This window comes from Chelonia mydas, chromosome 2 (genome assembly GCF_015237465.2).
Source record: "Chelonia mydas isolate rCheMyd1 chromosome 2, rCheMyd1.pri.v2, whole genome shotgun sequence".
Taxonomy (NCBI): Eukaryota; Metazoa; Chordata; order Testudines; family Cheloniidae; genus Chelonia; species Chelonia mydas.
Window position 1 is genome coordinate 151,748,285 of NC_057850.1, and position 22,705 is coordinate 151,770,989.

The window sequence follows — 22,705 nt, forward strand, 5'->3', positions numbered from 1 at the left end:
CAGAGGAAAGAGAAAATTTACTAAATGTCAACCTTCTCGTTCTCAATCTTCATCCAACCCCCTGCCCCTGAACACCACTTTTGACAGGCAAGTTGTGGCGCTGCAACACCACTCCACACTACTGTCTGTGACAATGCACCCATTTGGCAGCGTTCCGTAGTGCCTTGGAGCACACAATATTGGACAGATAGATCCTAGAGATTATCCTATCTGGATACTCCATCCACTTCACCTTTCTACCCCCTCCACAATACTCTTCCCTGTCCCTCTTCAGGGACCCTTCTCACAAGAGTCTACTATGTTATGAAATAGATCAACTCCTGCAGTTAGGAGCTATATAACCATTACCTCAATATCTACGAGGCAAGGGATTCTTCTCTTGTTACTTACTAATACTCAAAAGGAAGGGAGGTTGGAGGCTTATTCTCTCCCCCAGAGCTCTTAACAAGTTTGTCAAGGCTCAGAAATTCAAGATTGTCATTTTACTGGCAATCATTCCATCATTGGAACAGAATGGCCCTCGACCTACAGGACACCTACTTTTCATATTTCAATGCTACCAGGTCTCAGATGATTTTTCAGATTTACTCTGGGACATGACCATTAGAGAGTCCTCCCCTTTGGACTTTCATTAACCCCAAAAGTATTTTCCAAAGTTCTCTCTGTGGTAGCTGCTTATCTACACTCACAAGAGATAATGATCTACCTGGACAATTGTCTCCTCGGAGCCCGGTCGCTCTAGGAGGCTGAGCGAGCCACTGATGCCACAATACACTTGTTCACAGAACTAGGCCTTCAGATCAACACCCAAAAGTCAACCCTCAAGGCCAACCTAGACATACTACAGGCCAAAGCCTTCCTACCTCAAGACAGGTTCCTATCCCTGGTCTTACTCATAGCTAAATGCAGTCTTCAAATACCATCCAGACTCTTGCCTCCAACTCCTGTGGCATATGGCAGCGAGCACAGCTGAGATACCACACACCAGACTCCACATGCGATGCCCACAACTATGGTTCAGTTTGTTTTACAGACCGAAAAGAGACAGTCTGGACAAACCCCTGTCATTACCTACCAGGATCAAAAACTTCCTGGACTAGTGGAAGAACCCAGCCAATGCTTGCAAAGGGGATTCCCTTCTTGCAGGCATCCCCATCGTTGCTGCTTACTCCTGATGCATCGATCATAGAATGGGGCACACATTTAAACAGCCTCATGACGCAAGGCAGATGATCACCTGCTGAGAGAGATCCCTACAAATCCACCTCCTCTAGTTGAGAGTGGTCTGGAATGCCAGTGCCCATTTCCTTCCGCAGATAGCAGGATCACATATGAAAATCCTAACAGACAACATAGCCTATATGTACTATATCAACTGCCAGGGAGGGACCAAGTCGTCCTCTCTATGCACAGAAGCAATGAAGCTATGGAACTGCTGCATCTCTCATAACGTCACCTTGTCTGCCGCTTACCTCCTGAGTATGCAGAACTGGATACAGGACAAGCTCAGCTGCAAATTCCCACACAACCATGAGTGGGAGATGCACCTGTCAGTACTTCACGACTTGTTCATATGGTGGGGAATACCATCCACAGACCTGATCGGCATTTACAAGAACAAGATGGGAGAGCACTCTCTGGGCCATGTACTCCTTTTCCCCAAGGACAAGGACTATTTTTATGCCTTTCCTCTGTTTCGTCTTCTGCTGAAGGTCCCGCTAAAGGTAAAGCGGAACAGAGCTCACATAATCCTGATTTGCTCTTACATGGCCAAGGCAGACCAGGTACCCTTACCTGATGCAGCTCGCAATGTGTCTGCTGATCTTCGTTCTGACCATTCCTCACCACCTCTCACAGGACAAAGGACAAACCGTACATCCCAACTTGGGGATTCTCTGCATCAAAGCATGGCTCCCACATGTTTCCAGCACCTAGAAAGCTCATGCTCAAAGGAAGTACAAGAAGTTCTATTACACAGTAGAAAGTCCTCCACATGACGCACTTATCTGTGGAAGTAGTCCAGCTTCAGATTTGGTGCACATCTCTCCAGTGTCAGCAACTCTTCCATGTATTCTGGAATATGCTCTGACCCTTAAAAAATTGGGGTTGTCCCTGAGCTCTCCCAGGGTCAAGCTAGCAGTCATTACAGCGTTTCACCAACCCGTAGAGAGGTACTCAGTACCATTGCATCCAACCGCCAAAAGGTTCTTTAAGGGTATAACAAGCCTCATCCTTCAACCTCCACTTCCACGAGGAGGCAGGGACCTAAACCTGGTACTGAAACGGCTGACCAGATCCCCTTCGAACTTATGGCCACCTGTTTGCTGCGTACCTATCAATAAAAATGGCCTTTCTGATAGCAATTACCTCAGCTAGAAGAATAGGGGAGATAGCAGCTCTGATGGCACATCCCCCCAACACAGCATTTTTCCTAGACAAGATTACACTCAGACTGCATCCAAAGTTCATTCTTAAGGTAATCTCCTCTTTTCATATGAATCAGTCAATTCACCTTCCCATCTTCTACCCCAAGCATCACCAAGACAAGAGGGAGGCCATGCTACATACCTTAGGGATCTCCTAACATCTAGCATTCTACTCGATAGGACAAGAGCCTTCAGGAAGTCCCCTAGGCTCTTCCTTTCTATGGCAGACAGATCTAAGGGCTCAGCAATATTAGCCCAAAGACTCTCCAAGTCGGTCTCTAATTCATATAGTGCTACCAAATTGCATAACATGATCCCTCCAGACTTGATACGTACATGTTCCACAAGAGTGATCTCCTCATCTGTCGCTTCCCTTAAGGATGTCCCTATCTGAGAGATCTGCAGAGCGGCAAAATGACTGTCAGTCCACACCTTCGCAGAATGCTGTGTGATCACTGGGGACTCTGCCTCTGATGCCACCTTCAGCTCTGCAGTGCTGTCATCTGTAACGGACCCGACTCAGAAGTCCCAGCCCTCCAAAAGGCATACTGCTCGGGAGTCACGTACGGTGGAGCATTCATAAGGGCCCTACTCAAAGAAGTTCCTCACTTTGTGCAGTAGTGATGATTCTTTGAGATGTGTGTCCCTATGGGTGCTCCACAATCTGCCTTCCTCCCCTCTATTTCTGAGTTCTCGTTTATGACTCAGCAGTAGAGAAGGAACTGAGGATGGTTAGCCCGCGCGCTGGCTAGCCTCGTGGCAAGGCACAAGGAGAGACGGTGCATGCACGAGCCCAGCAGACACTGCTACCAGAGTTTCCCGATCAGCAGCGCAGGGACGCAGACACACCTACAGTGGAGCACCGACGGGGATACAAATCTCGAAGAACCATCATTACTGCACCAAGTGAATAACTTCTTTCTGATGATTTGGCAAATAGCATTGCTTGGATAAAATGTACTGATGCTGAAAAAATGTGTAGTGGTCTGCCAAAATGTTTAGCCCCAACAGATCATAGGAGATTGGATTCAACATGTAAGTGTCACTTTATTAAATCTGTATGGAAGTGGGAGTGGTTCAGTGTTTATTGTTTAAGTTAATTTTGTAAAACCTGTCAATAGTTTTCGGTCTCCCATGATTTGGCAACTAACACCTCATAATATTTTGTTTTCTTGCTGAAGTCTGGAATTGAAGTTGTGGTTGTTAAATAAAAACACTGGTTTCAGCTAAATCATATTGGAATTAAATTAGCAAAAGAAAGCAAGGTGATCAACACAATGTGGTTTTAAGGTGGTATATTTTATGAATGGCCAGTCCTAAATATAAATGTTTTATCCCCGTGGATAGTAAGAAATGTCCTGCTTTCTGGTGGCATAATTGTGATTTCTCAGTGGTTCATAAAAATCAAACTTTAAAATCGTCACACTGGTTCTGTGGTCTTACACTGTCCTTTTGGCATTGGTCTAGGTCAGAACTTGATATAAAAGAACTGGATCTTGGACCAGCGTAACATTCTATACCTTCTTCAGGAAAGAAACAGGATTTATTTTCTTTCCAGATGAGCTTTTACACTCAAGATAACTTTTTCTTTTTCTCCTTTTTTTTCATTCTAGTCACATTTCTTACAAGTGCCAGTACAGCACTTTCAATGCAAAACAACTCTATCTTTCATGATCTGAAATCAGATGAAATGGAACTGCTATATTCAGCATATGGTGATGAAACTGGGATACAATGTGCCTTAAGGTAGGCATTTCTTTAACAATCTAAGCCTGTCTTATTTCCTTTGTGAAAAGAGATTTTTCCTTAGATTAGCAGAGATAATATTCCATATTGCTTTTTCACAGCAAATTACAGAGAGGTAATGCAGACTAATTCATAGAAGTAGGAGCTCAGAACTCCTGGATTTCTGGTAACTGCTCTGAAACTGGCTTACTGTGCAACTTTGAGCAAGCCTCTCTGCCTAAATTTTCCCAAGTTTAAAGTGGTGGTATTATTAACCTACATTACAGGGCTGTTAGAAGGCCTGCTTACTTAAGGTTTGACCACATTTTGAAGATGTAAAGTGATAAAGATTGTTAAAGTTTGCTAGTTTGGGTGCTGAAATATAAAAAGCTTTACAGGGTCAAACTGACAGGTAATTCTGTGACAAAAATAATGGGGTCTAGAAATTATTTTTCAGTGAACAAATATTTAAAGTTCTAACAACAGTTTGTACTAAATGTTGGTAAATCCTGTGTAGCTGGGGAGAAGCATCTAACATCCAGAGATCACGGCAAAATTTCTGAGCCCACGGTGTCAATAATGCCTGGCGTATGTATTCTGTGGTAGTACACGTGATCTTGCAAAGTAATGGTATAATTCATTAAATAAATATCACTGTTCTTTCTTTCTTCTATTACTAGAAAAGTACATAGAAAAAAATATAGAAAATATGTTGTGAGTCAGTTTTGCATATTTCTTTAATGAAGCCAAATGTAAAATATTTAGATCTTGCATGTTACTCTCAGACCTAATCAGGTTTCTGATGCTGTTACAGCAAACTATAATTTTTTTTATCTTTTTATAAACTCTTATTTCAAGTTTGTATGGTCTGCGTGGGAAGCAGTGGCAAAGCCATCACTTTCTGGAGAGGGAAACTGCTACTTTCAATTAAACAATCCTTTTAAAAGCCACAAGCTTCAGCTTAGTAAATGCAACCATGTTGAGTTTCTGATTAAATATTCGTTATCTTCATTTCCTTTAGCTTACAGGAATTTGTGAAAGATTCTGGAAGTTACAGTAAGAAAATAGTGGATGATCTTCTGGATCAGATTACTGGTGGTGATCATTCCAAAACCATTTATCAGCTAAAACAGGTAGGTCCTGGTTATGCAGAAGTGAAGTTAATCAAACAGTTTAATCAGCATAAGAATAGTCCTATTCTCATCCCTAAACATTCACTTCTGAGTATCATTATAAGGTTTCTAATTGATCAGGAAATTTTTTAACTGTTTTAAACACATAATATTTTGGGGAAAAATTAGTTATTCATAGTGTTAAAACAGTATAAGGAACTGTTTGGAAAACAAATTACCATGTTAATGCTGGGCTCTGTATTACCAGAGTTACAATGTCCATATTTAAGCAACATGAAATGTCTAAAGAAATTTCAGCTGTCTTCCAAATTCACCATATTTGGAGATCACTTCTTCCTTTGTGTGCATATAACATTAATAGGAAGTGACAGTCACACAACCATGAGAAAACAGTCTAACAGGGAATTGCAAAACTGTTTCCTGTTATCTACACTCTAAAAATCACTCTGCTTTCAAGAATTGCCCGTATAGATGCAGTGTTCTAAGAAAGGCACATCTTTAGTGTGCAAGCACAGATGTTTCCAGCAAGCAGCCTTTATTGAAATCCTCCTCTCTCTTACTCCTAGCACCGGATCTGAGGTTATTGACCAAACAAAGTGAGCACTTCTTCATTGGTCTGTAAAGTACTAACTTTTGAACACAGCATCTAATCAATTCCAAAATTTCACACAACGTTCTGGGTGTCAGTGGGCAGAACCCTGTTAATTTTTGGTGAAAATGAGAACAGGAAAGTGGGGGATCATACAGAGCCCCTGGCATGGGGATAGTAAATGGGGGACCCTGGCATGTGGGGGCACACAGAGCCTCCTGGCATGAGGAGGGGTGTGTGTATGTGGCGGGCAGACAAAGTCCCTGAAATAGAGGGAGGTGGGAGGGTAGCAAACAGGGAGCTTTTTTGCAGGGTGGGGCAGGGGGAATGGAGGAATGTAAGGAGCCCCTAATATGTGCAATGAGTTTGGCCTACAGAAGTAATAAAGTGTGAGACCCTCTACTGAAAAAGAGGTGTGGCTTGAAACACCCTTCAATTCCTGCCTGGCCACAGAAAAACCAGTGCAGTGATTTCAATGCTTCCCTGATCATTTTTTTTTTTAAATCTCTCTCTCCTCCCCTCCTTCCCCTTTTGTGCTCATTTGAGCATTGTTTTTCTCTATAGTATATATTGTACTCCTGGGGGAATTCTGCACTAAAAATTATGTGCACAGTATTTTTAAAATTTGCATATATTTGTCAAAATAACACTAAATAATCACATCAGTTTCAATCACGGTGGATTTGATTTAAATCATGGTTTAAATCACTAGTCAGGAAGACCTGATTTAATCATGGATTTCTACATAAAAGTGCATTCTTGTTGGTTGTTATAACCTTAATACATATTCTTCACAACTCAGAGATAGATTTAGGTTTCATTTTTAGAAGGTACATACTGTATGTTTTTAAAGTGATTTATTTTGAAAACTTTTCAGATTAGTTTTACAGCTATATCAGAAAATGAATGATTGTTTGATTATTTCATTTACCAAAGGTAATTGAAGCAGATATTTATGAAGTCATTGGGAGGTAAACTATCTCCAATTCAACAGATTAATCATTAATATTTGGAGGATTTTCTTGCCATGCTGTATTAGAAAGAGAATATCACCAGACAGACATTTAAATTGCTTTATTTAACTAAAACAACAACATTATGTATTCTGGATTTTTTTCTTCAACAGCAAACATATAATATTTTAACAAAACAAGCATATGAATTTTTGAATTTAGTTAAACATTCAAGTTTTTTACATTCTGTCTTGTTTTTCTGAAAATTGTTTTTAATTAAAATATTTAAATGAAATATTTTTTTAAAATGACTGTGTCAGGTCGACACAGGTCACCGTGAAAAATGTAAAATATTGGTTTCTACGGCTAACTCAGTCATCTTCACCTTCATTTTCCTGTTTGTTCATAATCTGGAAAAGAAAAACAAGCTTTCCTGCTTTTTCAGGTCCCAAACGATTTCTCAATTTGGAATGAATTAATCCAAAGGAAGAACATATTTTTTCTACAGCAGCAGAAGAAGCTACTGCTGTTAAAAGTGAGATTATCACTTCAACAGTCTCTGAATCCAAGTGCTTAAGTGACTTCCACCAGTTCACTGGTGACTTTTTCTTTAAAACATCATCAGCCAACATATATTTCTTGAATGGTTCACCCTTAGCTCTAAAGTTTATTGTAGTTGGCATTATGGAGGGATGATTGCTGGATGTCCATGTCATAGCCAACTCCTCTTCTCTTCTTCAGCAGTTAAGGTTTGACCCTGGTACCGAGTATCGAGAATATTTGCAAGAAAATGAGCTGGAGATAGTGCTTGTCCCATTCGTTTTTTAATGCTTGTAATTTATCTCTGTCATTGCATATTTCTCGTTTTAAGATCTCACTCAGTTCCTTCCAAATTTCAACAGCATCAGCAATTTCCCTGCATTTTGTTCAAAGCTACAGAAATAGGCTTCAGGGTAGTCAGCATGTGGTCAACATTTCTCTTAAGCCCAGTGTTGAGAACTTTGGCTGTGAGGGTGCCATCTATTTTTTCTCCATTTTGTTTACAAACTGTCATCAGATTAGGCCATTTCTCGCTATAGTGCTCAAAACAGTCCACTACTGAGTTCCATTGCACGTCTTGTGGGAGAGTTAGCTTGGTTCCTCCTGCTTTTTTCAGATCAGCTGCTACAAAGTGGTTGATATGGAAGTATTTTGCAATTTCAACAACATTAGCCTTTCTTTCTGGAACACTGAAGTCTTTGGCTAGGGGGTGCATCAAATGAGCACTTCAGCCATATGTTATTAGCTTGGGACTCTCTTCACCCTTTTCTAAATTTCTTCTCATCTTGGATACATTTTCAGCATTTTCTGTGACCAAGCTGCATAATAGACATTTGACATTATTTTTAGTGTTAGAGCTTTTACCGCTACTTCTTGTAAGTATTCTGCTGTGTGTGCATTTCCTGATGTATCGATTGTTTCTGTAAGGAAGACATTCTCTTCTTCTGTTGTCACATAAGCACATACAACAGAATCATTGTGGACATTGCTCCAGCCATCAAGAGTCAGGTTAACAATTTTACCTTCTAAACCTTTTGCACACTGCCCAATTTCTCTTCCATACACTTTACCAAGCAGTTTGCCTACGACATCTGCTCTGTTGGGTGGACTGTATCCTGGTCATAATGACTGAACCGTGTTAATGAAGTGTGCGTTCTCAATCATACGGAAAGGAGAGTAAGTTGTATAAGCAAACAGGGCAATTTTTTCATCAATTACCTCTTTTTGTAATCTGCTGGTTCTTATCACAAACTTATCTGTAGTTGTTTCTGGATGATGGAGTTTTATTTTTTCTCTTTGCTACAGGTGATAGACTGTGGCTATGTGACATACATAATGTGACTGAAACCGTATCATTGACAGATAACTCTGAAACTACTGAAAATGATGGTGCTCTTGAAGGTGGAGAGTTTTCAGAATCCTGTATGTTGAGGATGGATTCTCCGAAACAAAATAAGTCAATGCAGTTATTTAATTATTATTACCGTAATACTGCTCATTTAGTATTACTCATTGCATTCACTGACACTCAGTACTACTTCAAAGGTGAAATTGTAAAAGAAAGATCTGCCTATTTCAGCTATTTATTTTTTAATACAACTGCATCTAAAATGATAGTACTATAGAGTAACAACTATATTTTTTGCTCAAACATGAGAATTCAAGAATTGTCCAGAAGGAAGACAGGCCGTGCTTAAGAAAGAAGTATGTTATAAAAAAGTTTACCAACCTGAAGATCCTGCATGTTCAGACATGTTCCTTTCATCATCTTCAACGCAGCTTCCTCCTAAGAAGGAACATTTCTCATGGTGTTGTTTCATTTGGGCACCCAGGCCTTGCATTTTGCACGCATGCCTCTCTTACCCACAGGTAGAAGAACTTCCTTAAAATATTCCCAAACTGGATCTCTTACGGCCTGCTGCCATTATAGGTTTTTCCTTCTAGTGAGAGAATGGTATGGTAGATCTCAAATCAATGAAGGCTACACTCAGAAAGACCTCAAGACTTCTGGAATATGCTGCTGAAACAGTTTCACTTTTGTTTCTACTGCCTGTCCCTCCCTTCTCACATTTATCTCCAGACTTCTTCTCCTTGTCCAGATATATTCCACCCCCAACAATCTTCTATTCATTGAACTTTTTGAAACTTTGGACTTTTAGAGAGAGGTAAGGGATTGACTCTGTGTATCCAAATTTGCAGAGTGACAATACGGTTGAGGTCTGTTGTTTCTCACCTCCATATATTTTATTTTATTTTAAAACATTTTTGCTGTTATCAAGCATGTTCTCTCTGGAGACACAGATCCATAGAATCCACAGTTTGAAAACTGCAAAACCTAAGCATCTCTGATGGTATCTTCTAGATTGAGCACTGAGTCCCATTGGGTAGATAGAAGGATTAACCTAAATAATTTATACAGAAGCCCCTGGAACCCCATAAGATTGGGTTGCTAATCCTATTGGGACTCATTTACAAAACACTTCTTTAACATTACGTTAATATATTGTCTCATAGTATAGAATTAGAATTTATAATCCCTATTCAATGATGGAATATCTTTGAGCTATAGTGTATCTTAATTAAAACGACCTTTAGATGGGTTTTTCCTCAAAAAGCATTTTATCAAAAAAATCTGATTTAAATAAAAAAAAATACTACTTTTTTATTTTAAAAAAATTGATTTTTATCCCCCCGGGTTTCAGTTATTTTGATGATCAATTTCAAAATGCCTGTCAGCAAGTATGTCTTTAACAATACAGACAACAAAAAAGTTTCCCCCAGGAGTAGAGTGAAAGAAACCCCTACGACAGCCAGCTCTTGTTTCTCTGTTATGCTTTTGTTGGGGCCTCAGTCTTGTTATACTTATAAGAAGCACACGGGATCTTTATAGGGAAGAAGGCAGCACACCACATTTATTGAGAATACAACAGTTAGCATATGTTTTTCAGTCACACACAGACAGTCAGAGTCCTGCCAGGTGATGTTTATAGTTACCAGTCCAGAGTCTGGATCAATCTAGTGGCCAGCCAGATTGGTCGCAGAGGGGAGCAGGGCTCTGGTCGCTATCCGATGCTCCTGGAGTGTGGCAAGACGAACCCAAAGTCCCATGGCCAAGCACCCTGTTCTTATAGGTTTTTTTTCTCTGTTGAAGTCTATGGATTTTGCTGTATTAGTTTGTGACTGGTTACTCCTTAAGTGGTGTATCTTTTGTCATTAACATTCCAAAAACACCTCTGAGAGGGTCATCCTTTCCTGGTTTCAGTTTAATCAATTGTCTTTAGGGGTGCCAGCTTCCACCTCAGGGTCATCAATCTGCCCTTCCTCAGTCATGGGGTTGCGCGTTGATGGTTCTTTGGCGTCAACCAATCTCGATAAGTGTCTTCGCTCCTCCTTTCTTGACCTTCTGGTTAACAATGGCCTTCACACCTTATCTTTTCCTGATGCATGCATTCCTCATTCACCCAGTCTTTTACAGAGACCAAACAGTCTTTTACAGACACTTTGAGAATACAAATAGTAGTATTTTATATCGAGCAAAAAGGCAAAACCTTGCTAAGTTTTATAACCAAGACAATTTACATTGAGATCCAGGCCTTCAATGTTCCTCTAATCTACTTAACATAGACACAATACAGAATCCTGTCTCTTACTAACTAAACCTTAAAACAAAAAACTAAAGAGGGCCCAATTTGTAATGCATATGGGAAAACAGAATCTCATAGTCCCAGAGGGTCATTCCTTTCTGCTATTCAAAAAGGGTGGCTAGCAGGATGAAATCAAATCATACATTAATTCTTATAGTGCAATTATAAAATCCTGCTCCTACAGTCTGGGTGTATCATACGTGCCAGCTGAACACATCTTGGAGCCCCTCCAGTCTCAGACACCCGTCCCCTGAGCCCAGGGATACAGAGAGGGAAACAGCCAGATGTTGGATCCTGGGCTTGTACGCAGTTTCCTACACGCCGCCTCCTTCCTTCAGGACATGCTAGAAACCGCAGTTGCCCGGAACCCTCCAGCACCTGTTCCCACTTCTCCCTGGCAGTGTCCTATATTTGCAAGCTGGAGAGCCGGGCTCTGCTGGGTCCAGTGGCCCCTAGTGATGGCTAATAGCTCTACAGCATTAATTCTGTGCAAATTCTGCATTGCGTAGTGGCACAGAATTCCCTCAGGAGTAATAGCGCGTGTGGGTTTTTTTAACGAACAAGCAAAAACAAACAACGCCCAGTTTTGATGCCTACACTACTGCAGATGTGTACAACAGATAATAAGAACCTGCAAGAGTGGGGATTTATTTAGACAACTCTTGAACAAGAAAAGCAGTTAGACATCATAGGATCTGTTGTTCTCTCAGCTGACTTGACCATATGGATCCACACTCCATGCCCAACTTTCCTACTTCTGAATCCCAAGTTAAAGATTTCTGAATTACTGTACGTGATTGAAGGGTGGTTAGAGCCACGTTGCCATTCATTGTCTTGGAACCCAACTGGGAGGGGATTGAGGCAAGTGGCAATACTGGGCACTATTTGTTCGAAGCTTCCCAGGTTGCACATTGTGGGTGCGTTTCCCAAGACTGTGGATCCATGTGGGTAATCCTCTCAAAGAACCATAATTACAATGGTAAACAAAACTTTTTTTCTGGGGCTTTCTGCCAATGTATGACATAGGAATCTTTTTGTATATCTTTGTGTTGTCTATTCTAGAAAGCTCTTATGAAAAGTTAGTATATGTATAGATCGTGATCTCCAGGAGGGAGGAAATACAAATATTTTTTAAAATTAGCTTCTGAAACAATTTTTTTAAAGCAAAGCCGACCAGAAATGTTTTCTCTACATATAAAAAGAAACTGTTCAATATAAGCCTTTAAAAGTCCTTTTGAGCTATTAACTTGTACATCAAGTTGAAATCTTGTTGCAAATTGGAATTGCTAAACCCTTATTCTTAATGGTCAGTTTACATTATAAACACAGTTCAGCTATGTTGGTGCAAGTGGATTCGGCTTTAATACTACTAAATATCTTTAAAAATGTTAATATAATAGTCTGTTGTAGCTATTGTGCATTACAAAAGAAGGAAGTTCTTTCCAGTTTAACACTACAAAAGTCAGACTGATTTATTATTGGATAAAATGTAAATACATATGTAAGTTGTATATGAGGAGGAGAAATGGTGTAAAAAGAATTCAATCATAATTAAACTAACTACCAAATTGTAAAGCACCCAGGTGCTACGGCAGGTGTGTGAAAAATACTCGTTAAAACTACTTAATCCGCATTTTCTTTGAAGGGTTTAGACATACCTAATATTGTACACTAAAATCTCTGCCTGTGCTGAATGTAATTTTTAACTTTGTTTGCAGAGGAGAAACATTCCAGTGAAACCACCAGATGACGTTAAAGTAAGTTATACTGAGATACAGGTAAAAACCAGTGTTCCCTCTAATTTTTCCCCACACACGTGCAGAATGCATTTTATGTGGACCAAAATGGAGGTGATGTGACACACGTTTCCTTCATATTGGTGCACATAACCAAATTTATGGGGTGGGGGTGTGGCCGAGGGGTTTCGAGTGTGGGAGGGGGCTCAGGGCTAGGGCAGAGGATTGGGGTGCAGGGGTGTGAGGTCTCTGGTGGGGATGCAGGCTCTGGGGTGGGGGTGGGGCTGGGGATGAGGGGCTTAGGTCTGTGGCAGAGGGTTGGAGTGCAGGGGGTGAGGGCTTCGGCTCAGGGTGCAGGCTCTGGGGTGGGGCTGGGGATGAGGAGTTTGGGGTGCAGGAGGGGGCTCCAGGGCTATGGCGGGAAGATAAGCCCCCTCCCCAGGACGCGGCAGGCCAGGGGAGGGGCGCTGTGGCAGGTCTGGGCTGAGGCTGGGTTCAGGCTGCCCCCCCACCCTTCCCCCCCACTGGCAGCAGCAGGTCCAAGGCTGATTTGGGGCCAGGGGAGGGGCGCCCCTCCCCTGGCTGCGGCAGGTCCCCCCGAGCACCTGTGCAGCGCTAAAAATTGGCTGCTGTGCATCTGTGCAGCTTACAGGGAAGTCAGCTAAAAAACATTTATTGGAAGAATATATAGTAGGGGCCTTAGAACAGTTATTTCCAACCTGTAATTTAGAAAAGTACTTAGTGGAATATACCCCCGTCTCCCAAAATCCATTCTTTAATAAATATAAAGCTGAACAAACCATATACAGCAAGCTAGAAAGGGAAAGTGTGTTTTGTGAGGAGGGGCTGTTATACGCTGCTGCTGTTGCTAAAGTGGCTTACATTTGCCGTGTGTGTGTGTGTGTACGTGCTTATTAGAGCAATGTTGAAGCCTGACTATTTTAAAAAATTGTGCCTACCAACGAAATCACAAAATGCTAGAATGTTATGTGGGGGCACAAGTCCTGAACCCTGTGAAGTTATTGACTAGTTGATGGACTCCTTAAGAAGTAGAATGCTAAATTGTAAAGTGTTAACATCTTGACTGTGATTTGATGATTTAGGTTCTGCCAGTTCTCATAAAGGAAGAACACAGATTGCGCAATACCTGCCCAGATTCCTCCAAACAGATTATGGTAAGATTACATTTCCCTTTTATAAATTTTATATGGGCAGAAGAGAGTGGGGCTAAGTACTCTCTCTACTCCATGCCGTGTGTGTGTGTGTATTTGTGTGTTTAGGGGATTTAAATATATTATTTATATTACATTCTAGGTATTTGCAAATAAGAAAATCCAAACCCCTTCAATGGGGGAGAATTTTGATTGGTTTTACTTCAGTCATATCTTACAATTCTGCCTTTACTTTATAATTCAGATTTATGGCATCTGAAATTACTATAAAAAGAATGCAATAAATAACATCCAAACTTACATCATGTTTATGTAATTTACATTCCATAAGCACAAATACTACATTAATAAAGATTGTTGGTCTGTGCACTTAAATCTTGGTGGTCAGCCACTGATTGATGATGTTTGAGTTTCCATCCCATTATAGCAATGAAAACATGTAAATATTTTAGTTTTCACACTGTGGATCATGATTTTTTTTTTTAAATATCTTGTGGAAATATTGAATATGCTTGGTAGATTAGAGAACATAGTCTTTACCAGATAAATGCAATATGAACATAAACTCCAAATCTTGAATTTGATACACGATCATCAGCTGAAAAGTGTGCTGAACTTTTAAAATATTAATTTGCATTGTAGGTTTTCTAAATTACATAGGAGGTTATTTAGGATGGTGGGGGGCGGGGGAGGGAAAGCTCAGTGGTTTGAGCATTGGCCTGCTAAATGTAGGGTTGTGAGTTTAATCCTTGAGGGGGCCATTTAGGGATCTGGGGCAAAAATTGGGGATTGGTCCTGCTTTGAGCAGGGGGTTGGACTAAATGACCTCCTGAGGTCCCTTCCAACCCTGATATTCTATGATTCTATGATCTCCAAAAATTTGCACAAAACCCTGTAATATGTTTTGGCACTTTTTGATTGATTGCACTATACATGGGAGAATCAGATGTGGACTTGACTCTTTCTATATATAATTCCCATACCTTCTGTGAGGTCCAGATGCTGAAGCTGCTTTGGGCTCAGTACTCCCGTTGGCCTGAAGTCAGTGAAAGCTCTTCCCAGAGAGCAGCATTAGAATCAAGCCTTGCAACACTGTACTTAACCTGTTCTGACAGTGTGGGTTGTGCATGGGCTGTAGTAAAGTGGGAACTGAATTGTTTTAGCTTTTGAAAACTTAGAACAGTCAAAAGGATCAATGGAACAGGAATTGCAGTAATGTGTTCCTTAGTTTCTAATGGATCCATGTAATTCTTTGTTTTTTCCAAACACATGCCTAAGTGTATTTTCCTTTTTAAAAAAATCAGCGTTTGCGGCCCAACACTCGTGACCTGACACACGCTAGTTCTGTTTGAGCTAGCGTGCTTAAAAAATAGCAGTGTGGCTGCAGCAGCAGCCCAACCCCCTGGGTACGTACTCGGGTGGCTAGTTCAAGCTGCTGCCTGTTATGCCAACAGCCACACAGCTATTTTTAGCATGCTAGCTCAAGCAGAGCTAGCACATGTCTGACTACACATGCTGGGAAGCATGTTCGCAGTTGCAGTGTAGACATACCCATGGTGACAGCAAATAATATTGCTGTATTCCTTGGCAGTCAGCACTGAAGGACATGGCTAAGGATTTCATTTGAGGGTAATAGTTTCTGTAATCAATTTTAGAATGTATTCTGTGTACAGGTTTGCACTTGTGATCACTCGATATAATTCATACAAGTCCTGCCTGTTAGTTAGATTTGCAAAATTAATGTTGAAATGGCTGTCTTGAAATGCTGTATGCCATGATTCCCAAAGTAGGTGAAATGTGCACCCTCAGTGCTTTCCTGATATAAATGTTCATTGGGGCTCCACTCCTTTCCCTTTCATCTTCCTTCTGAGGATGCAGAAGGAACACTCATGGCTGATCCACTGTATACAATGCCATAAAGATAAGGAGGTGATGTGCTTAGAAGCCCAAGTTCTTAGCAAAAGTGGTTTCTCTGTCAGTCCATCTGCCCACTTGTATTTTTTACTAGAATTCATTTGTTACCAAGGGAGTCTGATCTGCCTTCTGTGAATGTTAAAAAATAGCTTTTAATTACTATTTCAACTGGACTAAGCCATTCTGTAGGACTCTTAGGTTGTTCATAGCACACAGGGATAATACAAGGTGGTAGTCAGTTTCCACTCAAAGGTTGCGTAAGTGGATTTAGACTACATGTATTCTCTCTTGCTATGAACTAGCAGGGATTCCAATACTGTTGAGTCTAAGGGCTTGTCTACACTTACATTTCATAGCACTGTACCTTGCTGGCTCAGGGGTGTGAAAAATCAGCCTCCTGAGCGCAGCAAGTTTGAGTGCTTTAAAGCGCTAGTGTGGACAGGCTCCAAGCGCTGGGAGCTATTCTCCTCACGGAGGTGGATTACCAGGAGCACTGGGAGAGCTCTCTCCCAGTGCTCACGTGTGACCGCACTCATGTGTGACCACACTCACACTTCAAAGGGCTGCTGCAGGAGTGCTCTCGTGACAGTGCTTTGAAGTTTCTAGTGTAGACGTGGCCTAAAATGGCCTCAACTGTGTGTCAGAAACATTTGTCATTGTGAGATACAAAACTGCTACCTCAAAGAATTCTGTTTGTGCCTTCACACAGCATTAGTACCTGAACTTAGGGCATGGCTACACTTGCAGTTGTAGAGCGCTGGGAACTAAACCAGCCTTCGGAGACTGCAGCAGGGAAAACGCTGCCGAGTGTTTACGCTCTCCGTTGGAAGCACACTGGCGTGGCCACATTAGCAGCTCTTGCAAGGCCACAAAGAGCAGTGCATTGTGATAGCTATCCCAGCATGCAAGTGGCTGCAACGTGCTTTTCAAACGCGGAGGGTGGGGTGGAGTGTGATGGGGAATGTGCGTGTGTATGTGGAGGGAGAGTGAGTGGGTTTTGGGGGGGCTGAGAACATGTCAGCATGGCTGTCTTGTAAGTTCAGACAGCAGCAGACCCCCCTCCCCTCGCGCTCTCGCTCTCTCGCGCTCGCTCACGCTCTCTCTCTCAAAGCAAGCAGCATTCCTCAGTAATGGTTCCTTTGTCCCAGAGCAGATAAGCAGCCAGCTGTCAGAAACTGAGCTTTGAAAGGGCATATCCGCATTCCTACAGTGAGTTCAAAACAACGACAAGAGTGGCCACTTGACTTATGGGACGTTTCCAGAGGTCAATGAGAGCGCAATAATGCAACACCTCGTTCACAGCGGCGCTCCAGCGGGGGCACAGCAAACGTTACTCCACTCGCCGAGGTGGAGTACCAGCAGCGCTGTAGCCGCAGAGTCAGGGCGCTCTACGAGCCTTGCCAGTGTGGACGGGTAGTGAGCTAGTGCGCCTGGGGCTCCTTTATTGCACTGTAACTCAAAAGTGTAGCCTAGCCCTTAGCTTCTAGATAAGATGTTGAATTTGAGAGAGCAGGCCTGCGATAATTCTTCAATTGAGACTTCTCAAACCAACCTTTATTGGGTTTTTGGGCTGCATGTTAATCACTTAAAGTTGGGGATCCATGTATGCGATGCTTAATGAAGAAAAAACTGTCACCGTCAATAGTAACTTCAGTTGTCTGGGATGATTGGTTGCCTGGAAACCACATTCCCTGCCCTTCTTCCCCCATTATTTTGTAATGGAAGGGACAAGGTGGTGATTGAGGCTGCACCCTGGGGATATCCTCAGGTGACGGAGTCATGGCAACACAAAGGGTGTGTGGCCAGACCGGACTGACAGTCCAGAAAGCGCTACGCTCATACATTAGTGCACACTTCTAGAGTGAGGATCCATGCAAGCAGTCACTTTGAAGAATCACACTTGTGATAATTAGTCATGATTATCGTCTACAGTTCAGTTGAGTCTTTTTTTCTCCTCTTTACTGTATTTTTAATCAGGTTGGAGAATCAATTGGAGACAGTAACACTTCTGTTTTGGATTTTTTGTCTGTGAAACCATATTCAGATGTGTCTCTTGATATTTCCATGTTAAGTTCACTGGGTAAGTGATCTAATACCATTGTCATTTAAGCGTTCTGTGGTGTTTTAGCTAACCATTTAGCTGGGGTAACACCATGGTTTGCTGAAGTGTTTGAAAAGTTTTAAAAATGTGATCTACATAGACGAGGTCTTAGTCCAGCACAGGAGATTCATCCAGCCTTGATCTTTCTTTTGTTTGGACATTTCTTCACCCCACACTGGCCCAGCTTTTTTTATTGCACTTTATCAAACAAAATATATATACTTAACAGGTTAGAAGGTTTTGGTTGTTACATATTCATGCTGATTCGAGTTCAGGGATGAATCTAAAAGACTTCCACGTAGCATAAAAAATAATTCAGTCTCTCTTGTAGGAAAATTGCACAGGGTGTAGGGATGTAGTTCCTTGTAAGCATGGCTCACAGCCATTCTTTAGTAAATGCCACAGAAATATAAAAATGAACAAGGTACATTACTGTTGACCACAAATGAAATATTTTGAAAGAATGACTGTAGAATCTCTTCCAACATATCATTGTCACTGAAACAAGTCCTGCTTATCATTTTAAGGTTCTATTAATTAAATATGAGAAGATTACCTGTGTTTCATAATTAAAAGTGGGATCAAGGCTGCAGAAGGCCAGAAAAGTAGACTGAATGCTTTCCTACAGACTTGCTGTTTTTTCTATAGAAGATATAGCCTTTGGGAAAGCAATGACAAGTTCTGATCATAACTGCTCCACAGATTTAAACGTTTTTCTAGTAGTTTAACAACATACACTCCTATTCTAACACAACTGTATTTTTTGCTTAACTTAAACTAGTGAAAAATTTTTGTCTCAAGGCCTCTGGATGTTTATCTTGCTGTCAAGTGCAGTAGTCCTAGAGTATCTACCTACTGTACAGAGATTTTGGTGTCACATTTCTCATTTATAGGGGAAGTTGTCAGTCTAATGTATCAGTCCACAGTTTTACGAGAAGTGAGTGAGTTCATTTTCTCCTATTTAATGTGTAACAGGAATCTCTCTTTGAAACCCTCAGATAAAAATAGAACACTCATTGCCTTATTCTTTCAACAGGTTCAGAGTGTGACTTTCTTTAGCTTTATTGTAAAAATGAGTTTAACTGGGAAATGGTTCTTTTCGTAAAAATTAACCTTTTTCTGACCGTTCATTTGGGAATATGCTTAATCTGTACCTGTTGTTCATTTTGGGTATTTGGTGTTCCTAGGGAAAGTGAAGAAGGAGCTTGATCATGATGATAATCATTTACATTTGGATGAGACAACTAAACTATTGCAGGACCTTCATGAGGCTCAAACTGACAGAGTGGGATCCAGGCCTTCATCCAACCTCAGCTCCCTCTCCAACACCTCTGAAAGAGATCAGCATCACCTAGGTAACATTAACTGTGCTTCAGCAGTTGTTGCAACATCACCATTCTAATTTAAATTTCCTAATTTTAGGACAAAAGAGACTCCCTTACAGGAAATGTGTGTTCTAATTATGTAAATTGGTATTTAAATATGACTTGGATAACACACAGTGTGCAGACTGCAATAACTGTGTTTAATCCTAAAATGTCTATATATGTATCTGAATATTAAAATACTTCTTATTAACCTATGGATTCTTGAGGGTTAAAAATAGTTTATTAATTCTGCTTACTCAAGTTTCAGATTAAGCATGAGTGGAATGACCTATAAATCAAACTGATGTTTGAATAACGTTCACAGCACGCCCCTGAATTTTATGTCTTTAAAAATGGTATGACATAGATTCTTTACATACCTAATGGACTATGCTGAAGCAAAGTGTTTTATAAGATTACAATTAAGAAAATATACTACCTGAATCCAAATAAAACTTTTTTTATTGTCTAGACCTGTGTTGTTCACAAACGCAGGATTTTGACTCATACACAGAAACTTAACTTTTTATGATAGCGTGCATAGTATTAAAATATTTATATATGTGGTTTTCAATTAAATGCATATAAGAAATGGACATTTTAGAATTGAAATGGAAGGGGAATTATTATTAATGAATGAGATAGATTAATCAAATCACCCTCAGACAAACCAAAATGTTTTGTACGTAAAACAGAATCTGATTGTATGTAATGGGAAGTGAAATAATCAAACCTAATTAAACACACACTAGTTTGCAAAATCCCTTGAATAAAAACAAAAAACAAAACAAAAATCAGACTTGACGAGGCACTAACATAATCGTATAAAACTGGTAGGCACTAACTATTTAAATAACTTGGTTACATCAAGTGCTAAAGAAGCAGAGCTGATGTTGTTTACTTCCTCAGTTAAGCAAGAATAATCTTAAATATATTGCACGTTACCACCATCATTTCCACTGCAAATCATCAGCATATTAATTTTTAATTTTTAATTCCTTTTTGTGATGTTTTATCAAACACTCAAAACATCATTTCTTATTGCCTCTGCTAGCAACAAAATAAGCATAAACCAGACAAGCATTCCCTTCAGCTACGTGTCCCTCCATTGAGTTAAGCATTAGTCCATAGGAAATTCACTTCTGCTGGGTCCCTGTAATAACCTCCCCATTGTTAGTTTTAAAGGTCAAGGGGGTAAGACAGAGAGCCATATGCTGATACAGCATTTTAATACATTTCTGAAGTTTTATTTAAAAGAGGATAAGGAACCTTCCATGGATAATTTTATTACATCATTTTAGCAATTTAGAGTAATAGAACAGAGGCATATTTTTCTAAAACACCTAAGTTCTGATTTCACAAGTTAAGGAGACTGTAGTCCCATTGACTTTTGATGTGACTTATTCTTTTAAGAGACTGAATCACTTTTAAAAATAGGACTTAGGTACTTTTGAAAATATTACCCTAGGACAGGGGAGGGCAAACTATGGGCTGGATCTGGCCCGTCAGGGCTTTCAGTCCAGCCTGTGGGATTGCCAGCCCCGCACCACTCCTGGAAGCGGACAGCACCATGTCCCTGTGGCCCCTGGGTGACTGGGAGCAGAGGGCTCCATGCACTGCCCTTGCCTGCAGGCATTCTCTCCCTCCCTCCCCCCCCGAAGCTCCCATTGGCAGTGGTTCCCTATTCCCGGCCAGTGGGAGCTTTGGGGGTGGTACCCGCAGGCAAAGGCAGCGCGCACTGGGGCCGACTGCCCCACCCCACCCCCAGGAGCTGCTGCTGGACATGCTGGCCACTTCTCGGAGCAGTGTGGGGCCAGAGCAGGCAGGGAGCCTGCCTTAGCCCCACTGCGCACCACTGCCACCCCGGAGCCACTTGAGGTAAGCGGTGCCAGGCCGGAGCCCGCACTTCAAACCCCTCCTGCACCCTGAACCCTTGCCTTGAGCCCCCTGTCCTGAGCCCCCTCCCGCACTCTGCACCCCATGCCCTGAGCCCCCTCCTGCACGCCAGCCCCTTGCCCTGAGCCCCTTCCTGCACACCGCACTCCCTCCCACACCCCGCACTCTCTCACATATCCCAACCCTCTGCCCCAGCCCTACATTCATGGCCCTGCATACAATTTCCCCACCCAGATGTGGCCCTCGGGCCAAAAAGTTTGCCTACCCCTGCCCTAGAACATGGAGCAAGGGTGGAAAGAACATATTAAATACCAGTGCTGTTTTATGTCTTTAAGGCCCACCTGCTAGATTTTTCTCTTATTAAATGTTTGGGTTTTTTCCTTCTACTACAGGAAGTCCTTCTCATCTGAGTGTAGGAGAACAGCAAGACATGGTACATGACCCCTATGAATTTCTTCAATCTCCTGAACCTGCAAATGCCACCAGTAATTAATGTGTACAATATTAAATTTTTTTGTTTGTTTTAAGTGTGTAACATTTTTATAAAGTTTTTGTCAAATGGCAGAAACCTCGATTTTTATCCTCTTTTCTATGAGGATAGCTGTATAATACCATGCACGTTTGTAAAATTTCTAGTGTATCATGTTGTCAACACCACATTAAATACTGCCTTCATTTTTTTAAAAATATAGTGGTCAGTAAGAATCTCAATAGGAAAAAACTTAAATTGTGCGTATAGAACCACATTAGATAAGTAGGATGTGTGCAGTTCTTAATATATAGAACATCCTCGAGGAGGAATATTTATTTTTCAGCAATGACACAATTCCTGAATTGTGATCATTTTCATGTTCCTGCTCCCCTTCCATCCTGTTCTGTAGAGAGGGGCTGTGTTTCTCTGTCTCTTAAAATATTGTTTCTTAACACTCCAAAAACACTTAATTTGGAAACATAAAAGGCTCTGTAGCTGTCAGATCAAACCGCTCACTACAGGAGTTCTGCCCTGCAACTAAATGGAGATAAATGTATTGTGGTCCCTTTTATCCATGAACAGTAAGGGGACCAAATACCTAGTTTTTTGGGGGGTTTTTGAGGTAATATGTATATTTACTTGAATGAAAGTATACTGAACAAAAGGGTATGCTTTTATGTAATTAAGTTTTTGTAATTCAACACTGACATGACAGGGTTTTTTTAACATTGATATGTGTAAACTAAATGAATGTTATGCATTTACAATATTTTGTAAATATTAACTTAATAAAAGTCATACAAAAAATCAACTTTTTTTGAAGTTTGCCGATGTCTTGCTATTGCCAAAATGTAAGTTGCTTCCTTGTTCTTGCTAAACCTAACATATCCTAAGTTGCTGGTCTGTATTACCTTATTGCTATAAAGGGCACATGATCTTACATGAACATATTGCAAAGCTTAGTTGCACACAATACTAGCTGGGAACACTTTGAAAACAGTCAAGAAGCTTGGCAGACATTTGGGATTAGGGAGCAA

At 41.0% G+C, this 22,705-nt stretch overlaps 1 protein-coding gene across 6 annotated transcripts in view; it reads left to right on the forward strand.

The window, feature by feature from the left end:
- The window catches only part of BRD9 (bromodomain containing 9), a 56,245-nt gene extending 33,757 nt beyond the window's left edge, over positions 1-22,488 (forward strand). For 4 of the 6 annotated variants that reach the window (XM_037889860.2, XM_037889861.2, XM_037889863.2 and 1 more), the window contains exons 11-17: positions 4,040-4,172; positions 5,173-5,284; positions 12,729-12,767; positions 13,850-13,921; positions 17,810-17,912; positions 19,121-19,288; positions 21,589-22,488. In XM_037889860.2, coding sequence (XP_037745788.1) covers positions 4,040-4,172; positions 5,173-5,284; positions 12,729-12,767; positions 13,850-13,921; positions 17,810-17,912; positions 19,121-19,288; positions 21,589-21,689 — 728 coding nt within the window. In that variant the 3' untranslated portion in view covers positions 21,690-22,488. The remainder of the gene's footprint in view (positions 1-4,039; positions 4,173-5,172; positions 5,285-12,728; positions 12,768-13,849; positions 13,922-17,809; positions 17,913-19,120; positions 19,289-21,588) is intronic. The other 2 variants (XM_037889862.2, XM_037889865.2) reach the window with 1 other exon arrangement.
- The last annotated feature ends 217 nt before the right edge of the window (positions 22,489-22,705 follow it).